The sequence below is a fragment of the Schistocerca cancellata genome, chromosome 4, assembly GCF_023864275.1.
Source record: "Schistocerca cancellata isolate TAMUIC-IGC-003103 chromosome 4, iqSchCanc2.1, whole genome shotgun sequence".
In the NCBI taxonomy this organism is placed as follows: Eukaryota; Metazoa; Arthropoda; class Insecta; order Orthoptera; family Acrididae; genus Schistocerca; species Schistocerca cancellata.
The window spans coordinates 660,274,261-660,284,926 of NC_064629.1; the positions used below are offsets into that span (position 1 = coordinate 660,274,261).

The 10,666-nt window shown below is 38.9% G+C and overlaps 1 protein-coding gene across 1 annotated transcript; it reads right to left on the reverse strand.

Moving 5' to 3' along the window:
* Positions 1-545: 545 nt before the first annotated feature.
* Positions 546-1,064, reverse strand: LOC126184370 (uncharacterized). Its single transcript, XM_049926755.1, has one exon. It carries the CDS (start codon positions 1,062-1,064, stop codon positions 546-548), a length of 519 nt encoding a protein of 172 aa, XP_049782712.1.
* Positions 1,065-10,666: the final 9,602 nt, after the last annotated feature.

Sequence of the window (10,666 nt, forward strand, 5' to 3'; positions counted from 1 at the left end):
ACGCTGAACAACTTAGCAGCCACATCAGTCCATTCTGCCAACGCATCAACTTCATAAGGAAATTTTAGGAATTGAGACAGCTTTCCAATTTCTGCAAAGTCTTGAAATCTTGTAGCAAATTCGTCCCATAAATCGGACAGAAATCTTACAAACACTGCAATGTCTTCTTCAGAGTTCTCTTTTTTATACTCAAGAATTGTTGGGAAATGAATAAATTCGTGCCTTACAATATCTTTTTCAAAAATATCCAGCTTACGACGAAAAGCAGACACGCTTTGTATCAGATCACACATTAATTTCCCATTCCCTTGTAACTCTATGTTGAGCGCATTTAAATGTTTCAGAATATCCTTCAGAAAAGCCACATCTAGCATATTGCGCTCGTTTGTTATGAACTCTAAGTGCTTCTTTGCTCCCTGCGTATCCAAGATTTGCAAGAAGGTTACTTCTTCCTTTATTAGCCAGAAACGTTCAACAACTTGACCTTCACTTAACCAAAGAACATTGTTGTATTGCAATAAGTCAGAATACGCTGCATCACATTCTCAAAGAAACTTCTTGAACTTTCGGTGTTGAAGAGATGAATGAGATCTCATAAAATTAATCAATTGCACCAAGTTCTCCATTACTTCTTTCAGTGTAGCACTGAGTTTCCCACAAAGGTCAGTCTGATACGATATTAGACCTGGATTCTGATCCCTGATTTTCCTTACTACACCTTTTTCTTTACCAATCATCGCTGGGCCACCGTCAGTTGAAAGCGACACTATTTTATCAAAACTAATGTTGGAATTATTAATAAATTCGTCAATAGCTTTGAATAAATCTTCTCCTCGAGTGTTACCTTTCGAAAGCAATATTGCGAGCAATTTTTCCCTGAATATCTTATTTTCAATGTCGAAAAATCTCACTAAAATAGATATTTGTTCATCATCAAAAATGTCACATGATTCGTCAAGTGCAATGGCATAGCATGGTGCCTTTTCCAAAAGTTCAAGCAGAGTGCTTTTAATATAAGTAATATAAGTAATTTCCGTTCTTCTTGTATTACTTCTTGCCGACATTGGAATACTTTGAATTGCAGCGACAACGTCCTTTTTTTATTCAAAAAGTGCCGAGGCTACTTCCAACATACATTCTTTCATTATTTCAGAAGCTGAAAATGGTTTTTGGTATTTACTAAGTGCCCAGCACACACGTAACGCTGCTTCTGCCGATTTTTCTTGCTCACTCATGCAGCGAACCAACGATTTCGTGCTTTTTTCGTAAGAAGTGAGATATTCCTGTAATTTAAATTTAAATTTTATCATGATAAGTTTACAAACCAGTTATACATATCACATTTATACATTATCTAATAGAATTATATTACCTGTAGTTTTTCTTTACGAGCCTCACTGCCAAGAGGAAAGTTTTTGTGGAAATGCTGATGAGTTGTTTCATAGTGTCGCTTTAAATTGCCACTTTTAATAACAGCGACAGTTTTATTACATAATAAGCAAACTGGAACCGCTTGAGGCCTATCAGGCAGCGTAAAACAATGTTTTTCAGTCCATTCAGTCAAAAATCTCCTATTTTCAGTGTCCAATTTTCGCTTTTTCGGACCCATTATTAATGTAAGTATGTATGTACGAAAAGGTTTTTCACACGATAAATTGTAAAACAAATTAATAGTTACTCTGCGGCCTGCGTGCGATTGGCGAAACGAAGTAAAGACCGACCGCCCACTGTGCTCTCTTTGACTAAAACGACAGGTTCGGACTTGTTTAACAAATGAACGAGTGAGCAGTGACGCGTGGTGGGAGGCGCTACTCGCCGAGAAAAATAGAATGAAACGGATCGACTCGACTAAATGATTTGCTAATCTACTCGACTAAATTTTTGTTTTACAGACACGTTTAGTTACTAAACTACTCAGTACTCGACTAAATTTCTAGCCTAGTGCGAACGAGACGCCGGGATACTTAGTTGGACGTCGGACTGTATTTAAGAATATTTGGTGGTCCGAGGTTCGACCTTCCGCGGTCCGTATACGGACCGCGGTCCGCCTGTTGCCGATCTCTGCTCTACGACGTTGGCCACTTAGCTCGCGTTTACCGCCAATTTCTCGCCCAGCACAAAGTCCTAAGCAACTGGAAAAAAGCGCAGGTAACTCCTGTATATAAGAAGGCTAAAAGAACGGACCCGCAAAATTACAGAACAATATCTTTAACATCGGTTTACGGTAGAATCCTTGAACATACTCGAATATAATAAATTCCCTTGGGAGGGAAAAGCTTCTGTCCACAAATCAGCACGGCTTTAAAAAGCATTACTTGTGCGAAACTCAGTGTGTCCTTTCTCACATGATACACTATGGGATCAAAAGTATCCGGACACCCCCAGAAACATACATCTTTCATATTAGGTGCAGTGTGCTGCCACCTACGGCCAAGTACTCCATACCTGCGACCTCAGTAGTCATTAGACATCATGAGAGAGCAGAATGGGGCGCTCGGCGAAACTCACGAACTTCGAACGTGGTCAGGTGATTGGGTGTCACTTGTGTCATACGTCAGTACGCGAGATTTCCACACTCCTAAACATCCCTAGGTCCACCGTTTCCGATGTGATAGTGAAGTGGAAACGTGAAGGGACACGTTCAGCACAAAAACGTACAGGTCGACCTCGTCTGTTGACTGACAGAGACTACGGACAGCTGAAGATGGTCGTAATATGTAGCAGACATCTATTCAGATCAACACACAGGAATTCCAAACTGCATCTGGATCCACTGCAATAAAACTTGGATTTCATTGTCGAGCGGCTGTTCATAAGCCACATATCACGCCGGTAAATGCCAAAGGACACCTCGCTTGGTGTACGGAGCGTAAACATTGGACGATTGAACAGTGGAAACACGTTGTATGGAATGACGAATCACGGTACATAATGTGGCGATCCGATGGCAGGGGGTGGGTATGGCGAATGCCCAGTGAACGTCATCTTCCAGCGTGTGTAGTGCCAACAGTACAATTCGGAGGCGGTGGTGTTATGGTGTGGTCGTGTTTTTCATGGAGAGGACTTGCACCCCTTGTTGTTTTGCGTGGTGCTATCACAGCAAAGGCCTACATTGATTTTTTAAGCACGTTCTTGCTTCCCACTGTTAAAGAGCAATTCGGGGATGGCGATTGCATCTTTCAACACAATCGAGCGCCTGTTTATAATGCACGGCATGTGGCGGACTGGTTACACGACAATAACATCCCTGTAATCAACCGGTCTGCACAGAGTCCTGACCTGAATCCTATAGAACACCTTAGGGATGTTTTGGAACGCCGACTTTGTGACAGGCCTTACCGACCGACATCGATACCTCTCCTCAGTGCAGCACTCCGTGAAGAATGGGCTGCCATTCCCTAAGAAACCTTCCAGCACCAGACTGAACATATGCCTGCGAGAGTGCAAGCTGTCATCAAGGTTAAGGATGGGCCAACACCATATTGAATTCCAGCATTACCGATGGAGGGCGCCACGAACTTGTAAGTCATTTTCAGCCAGGTGTCCGGATATTTTTGATCACATAGTGTGTCCTGCGAACCATGGGTGATGGGCTTGAAGAGGATTACATATTCCTAGATTTCCGTAAAGTATTTGACATGGTGCCACACTGTTGATTATTAACAGAGGTACAAGCATACGGAATAGGTTCCGAGGTATGTGAGTGGCTTGAAGATTTCTTAAGCAACAGAACCCAGTATGTTGTCCTCGACAGCGAGTGCTTATCAGAGACAAGGGTATGGTTGGAAATGCCCCAGGGGAGTGTGACAAGACCGCTGTTATTTTCTACATACATAGATTTACACAAAACTTCTAGATGGTATGACGAATGGCAGCTAGCTCTAAACATAGAGAAATGTAAGTTAATGCGAATGAGTACGTAAAATAAACCCATAATGTTGGGATATAACGTTAGTACTGTCCTGCTTGACACAGTCACATCGTTTAAATGTCTGGACGTAACGTTGCAAAGCGATATGAAATGGAAATAGAGCATTTGAGGACTGTGGTAGGGAAGCTAAATGGTCGACTTCGATTTATTGGGAGAATTTTGGAAAAGTGTGGTTCATCTGTAAAGGAGACCGCATATACGACCAAGTGCGGCCTATTCTTGAGTACTGCTCGAGTGTTTGGGATCTGTACCAGGCCAGTTTAAAGAAAGACATGACACGTTGCTAGGATTGTTACCAGTAGGTTCAAACAACACGTAGGTGTTGCATAGGTGCTTCAGGAAATCAAATGAGAACCCCTGGAGGAAATGCGACGTTCTTTTCGAGCAACAATAGTGAGAAAATTCGGAGAATCGGCATTAGAAGCTGACTACCGAACGATACTTCTGCCGCCAACACACACTTCGTGTAAGGACCACGAACACAAGATACGAGAAATTAGGGCGCATACAGTGACACATAATCGTTTTTCCCTCGCGCTATTTGGAACATGAATGGAAATGACTAGTAGTGGTACAGCGTACCCTCGGCCACGCCCGTATGATGTCTTGCGGAGTATGGATGCAGATGCCTGCGGCATCCACCACCCCAAGTCAGCTTTGTTACTTCCGCACATGTTCGGTATACGATGGTGGCGTTATAGTATCTGATCATCGATGGATGTTGCTGGCTGCTGCGTCTCCTGTAGTTGTTCACATAAATAAAAGAACGAACGCGACGAAAGAGGTTCGGCTGTGATGAGGGACTTCGCGGCAGTCAGCACAGATGGTGGCTCAGCATGTGGTGTTTATTTAAGTAAATAAACATTCCTGCCCTGTTTTATCCCACTGCTTGCCTTATGTCTCATGCCTCCCCTTAGTCTAGTCGGTGTCTAACATTGTTGCGTCGTTACATGTTGTGTGACAACATATCAAATAATCAAGTAACGATATTTTAGCGAGGGGAAAACGAGTGTATGCTTCCACCTGATTTATTCTGTCTTCAAAGTTCTTACATGAAATGTGAATCATTCTGCTGCTCGTCGTAGCTGTATGTTCTGTAAGCTCTAGCGTTAATGTTTCACTATGGGATTGGCGGTGCATCTCACTGGTGTGACGTACCACATACTGCTGTTGGCTGGCAGGCCTGCGGAGGGTGTGAGCCACCAACACCCTGGACCAGACCACTTGATTCATAGCTTCACTATGCTGACAGCATTATCCCCCCTTAGATGTACGCTTGGGAACTCTACTCATCTGCAGTCTCTCGACCAGCTTGCTGAGCTTGTTTGGAGTCTGTAGCAGCTTTCTGAACCGTTAAAGCCTCTTATAAAGTATCCAGCAGTGAAAGATGGAACGTTAGGCGGAGAGTTATGCCTAGGTCCATGGCCTTATGCCCATAAATCAAATATCAACAATATCTTAAGAGCAAAGTTTGATGACATGTTCGCAGCAGTCGTCAAGAAGAATCCTATAGGCAAATCACAAGGCAGGGGAAAATCTGTTAAAGGGCAGATATAGTATACACCAGAGCTAGATAAATTAAAAAGTATAATGTAACTTTGATGAAGTCTGTCCACTCATGACTGGTAAATGATGCAGATCGTTTAATGCAAGAATAAAGATAGAAGCAAGGATTAGTAATTTTAAATATTATGGAGAAATGATATAAAATAATGCTTCACAAAGATCATTAATAGGCATAAAATTAAAGAACTGAAACTGTTAACATTAATAATTAGAAGTGCATCTCTTCAAATGCAAAACTAAGAACCTACTATATTAGTGTGGCAAGGCAGTAATGTTTATTTAAGCACAAGGGTTAAACATTGAACTACAAGTTGGATACAAAAATTGTAGGTACAACACAGAAAAACGAAGCTTGGAAAATGAGAAGTAATGAAAAGACCTACCCATACATACATAAATATTGTACACAATTGTCGTAAGTCAACACTATTGTCGAATTTTTTAGAGACCATAACGTGAAAAACGTTTCAGAGAAACAGTAAATTTTGTACCACATTTATTTGAACCGTAGTAGGTGTCTCGTTTTGGCTCTTAATCGCTTCAATTCTAAAAGACTACTAGTAATATTTGCAGTATACCAGATCCATATATTAAAAATAATCAGGCAGCTTAGTCCGTATTGTCAACTGATTGGAAGCTGCTGTGAATGAGTAAATGTAAGTTCTATCCAGTTCTTGTTCTATAATGATTGACACAGCTGTTTGTGCAGTAATTAACAATGTTATTTTTGTGTACAATTGTTTGATAAATTTATACACACAGTGCAATTAAAATCTCCAGCATTTTGAACATATATTAACAATGAGCTTGATTACCATTTTTGGTTATTATTCTTATGGACCTTTCCTGCAGTTTGAAAACTGTGTTCATATTTTATGCATTTGTTCAGCAGAAAGGAATGCCATTAGCTTAGTGTACGTATCAGCAGTATATAGCTAAAAGATACTGCCTGTTACACACTGATGGCAGGACTCTAAGAGCATAACATGCTGATGACATGCTGTTTGTTAATATCTTTGTGGATTCATACAAGTTCAACTGAGAATGAATATTCATTCTTCAAAATTTTTCATTTTCTACACATTCTATAGAGATCTCATCTCCATTTAATTTAACGGAGTCATTTTCCCTCTTCAAACTGAAATTCCTGGTACTTGTTTTCCTAATGTTCAGTGTCACTTTATTGCTTATTGACCAATTATAAACTTCCTCGAGGTTTTCATTTGCTTTGCAAAGAGTTCTCTCGTTTTTTTCAGAGGCTATAAGATTGCTGCCATCAGCAAAGAGAATTTTTTTCCCATGACAAACACACTGGAAAGGCACTGATGTATATCACGAACAGTATTTATTCTAAAATGCTACACTGAGGAACTCCTATATTCATGTACTTTGGTTCTGATAAGTGTTTTACTAAATGCTTAGACTTATTTGAGGTATGTATTATCCTCTTATTCCTAATGCTTCTAGCTTATTTCGTAGAATCTCAGGGTCAGCAGTATCAAAAGCCTTAAAAAGATCTAAAAAATATGTCGACAATACACTTATATTTGTCAAGAGCATCAAATACCACTTTTGTCAATTCTACTATAGATGATTATATACTCCCACCACTTCAGGAAACAAACTGTGATTCAGTTAAAAGGTTTTATTTATTCAAGAAATTCATTAATCTGTCTTTTATAGCTGATTCGACTGTTTTTGAGGATGGTGACAGCAAGGAAATGGACTAGTAATTTTCTGCGTCTTCTGCATTACCTTTCTTTAGCAGAGGTACAACTCTTATCTGTTTTAAATACTCTGTAAATTTCCTTGATGTCAAATATTTGTTTATTATGGTTATTAAGGGAGCTTGTATACTCTCTAGACATTGTTTCAGTTACATATTGGTACTTCATCTAAGCCTACTGACTTTTTATTTTTTTGTACAGTTTTACTACTTCATGCTCTGTGGTTGGTAGCAACATCATTCTACTTAGTCCATAATAATTTGCTGGTGTTATAAATGTTTTTGAGACTTTTTGCTGTAACTTGTCTGCATTACTTGAAAATGCTCATTCACATAGTTTGCTAAGTGACGTGGATCATTTATTACTTCATCCTCCTTCCTTATCAGTACATTATTATATCTTTGTTAGTCTCTCCCTTTTTATAACATCCCAGACTGATTTGCTTTTATTCTCTGCCTTGTATATTATTTTACCATTAAATGACCTTTTTGCAGCACTCATCATCTACCTATGAACCTTTTTGTACCTATGACAGAAATTTAGGAACTCTGGCTGATTATGACTCTTCTTCATGGAACTAAGGTACTTAAGGATTTGAAAGGACTTCTTAAAACATGCTGTTATCTATTTGTTTTTGTGAAACATTGATACTGATGTGGATATTTTTCGAAATGTCTTTTCAATGTTAAATTTAAATAATGTTGAGAATTTCTCATTTACATTGGTTTCTCTATACACTTCATTCCAACTTTGGTTTGCTAGTGCTTTTGAAAAATTTTGTATTTTGATTTCTGACAAATGACTTTTGTAGGCTTGAAGCTTACGGCTTTTTTTTCATGCCTAATTTCGCTGTTACTGTTTGGCAGAAATGGTTTGATAGTCCAAGATATTTTACAGTTCTTTCTTTTTCTTTATGACATGTGTTATGTGTGTCATTTGATGTTTTAAAATGCTAAGGATGCTCTTTAGGCTGGGGAACCTATTATTTGGATTTGTCCTAAAAAAAAAAGGCCCACTTCTCCTACCCATGACAATAGGTATTTGACCATGTATTTCCGTTTTCATATTTCCGGCCACATGGTAGTTAATGATGCAGTCATTGTAGTAACCCTTGTTATACTATTGATGAACAGGGATATGACAAAACTCTGAATGATGTTTATGAGGTTGCAACTAGTTTTATATATGATATGTGTTTATCTATCCACATAAAATTATATTGACTTTCATAGTTGAAATTTTACCTAGAATTTCTGATAATTTATTCAAAAAGTGTCCAAACTATCACTGGGAGATTGGTACATATTTGAAATGTTTGATATATTGGTATTATCAAGCCCCCTTTTAATTCAAAAGCTGATATTTTACTTAATGTACTAAGGCTGTTTCTTGATTTGAATTGTGTTCCTTTTCTGATATAAACGCATGGTCCTCTGTCCTTTGAAGTAGTCTTACATAGTCCTTTCATACAACGATAATTTCTGTATCTCTACACCAACACTTAGTGACACAAACTACTGTACAGGTCTAATTTCGAACACAACTTCAAATTGTTGTCTTTTATTTTTTATAGATTGCATGTTGTGGTGAAGGAGCGTCAAGTCTGTGAAATGTCCCATGTTACTTTTTTAATGGTTTCTTTTTCTTTATGACATGTGTTACGTGTGTCATGTGGTGTTTTAAAATGCTGAGGATGCTATTTAAGCTGAGGAACTTATTGTATGGATTTGTTCTAAAAAACACCCACTTCTCCTACCTGTGACAATAGGTATTGGATCATGTATGGCACAATATCAAACCCCTATACTCTCATGAATCAGCTGTACCAATCTTCCCTTCCCAGTGCAGTGCAGGTGTAGGTGTAGGTGGTGAAGCTAGATATATCGGTAGTCCAAAAAGGCACCATGGCAACATGTGTAAAGCCAGCTGCCATCAGTGCCACATCTAAACCCACATTAATCCATCACACAGCTCCATTAAGGTGTGTCCAATCATGGTGCTGGAACAGCTCAACGATGTATACATTGGTGCTGTAGGACTGGGAAGCTATCTTGTCCTGATCACCACCTGTGTCATATGATCCATCCCTGTCCAAACCGTTTCCCACCCCATTTACTATCACATGTCACCTTATGAAATTTCTTATATAAAGGCCCCAAGTCCTCTCTCACTTGTCTTAGACCTATATTTGGTTTTAAAATGCTGGTGGCTTTGTATGCTGCTCCTAAGCTTTCTTTAACTGAGAGTCTATACATTGCCCATGGCTAGTACCTAGCAGCAGCACTTTCTTCTTCCCAAAACCTTACACATTCCTTGGCTTCCTGAATGCAGTCAAAGTGTGCTGCACATTTCCTGATCCTAGTCCTACCCAGCCTCTTTTCCACTGATGTCTTGCAGTGGTAGATACTTGCTTTCAGCGTTGATATTAAAATGATAAGCTTGCGTTGTCTTCCTCCCTGCCTTCCTACCAACTGCCAGTTCCAAAACACCCTCCTCTACTCTATCTCCCTTGATTCTAATCAGTTCCTTCGTTGCTTCCCCCAACTGTGTCCGAAAGGTGCAGATTTTCCTTTTCTATTCCTCAGTTAAAATGTTCCTACGGAATACTCTACAGTTCCGAGAGATAGCCTCTTCCATTTTCTCAGTGTTCGCATCACTGAATTCTTCCCATCGAAAATATTTCCTACAAGACTGACAAACCAATTGCCTTTCTCAATACCCTGTAACAGCTCCCACATTGAGCACTTTTGTTCAGTTTCAAAGGAAGAACTAAATTGAACTTTAAAGAACATATCAAGTTTGTCAAGGACGTAAGATAGATTATTTGTAAACAAAAACTACACTAATAGTGTTTTGTGCTGTCACTGTTGTTTTTGGTACTAATTTTGACATATGACAGAAGAATGAATTAGTAGTTACTTCTCTTTTAGCGCTCGCATTACCAAGTTTGTTTGGTTATGTTCTTACACGTTTATAACACGGAAAATGTAGGCCCCGGTCGCGTCTCTCTACCTAATAAACACTATGCAATCTGCTGAGAAATATGATTTAGAAACGTTTAGTTACACTTTTATACCCAGAATAGATGCTACTGAAACTTATAGTTGTCTGTATTTAACGAAATTTGTGCTATTAAAAAACCTTCAATAGAATTTTCCATGCTTATGTCGCGTAATGTTTCGGCCTACTTAGCCACTGTCGTGATTTCAGATAACACAAGTCGATTTTTAGAAAAAAACGCAATCGAAATGCTAAATATTCACTTGTGTAACAATAACAGATTATACAGTAGCTATACAAAACAAAATAAATTTAAATTTAATACAATTTACTCTTAAATAAATACTTGTTTGTGCAGAAAATATACCTGTGTATCTCATTTGGCAGCCATCTTGGATTTTAATGACACTGACTAAGGTGTCCAGTCATTCACAGATAAGAC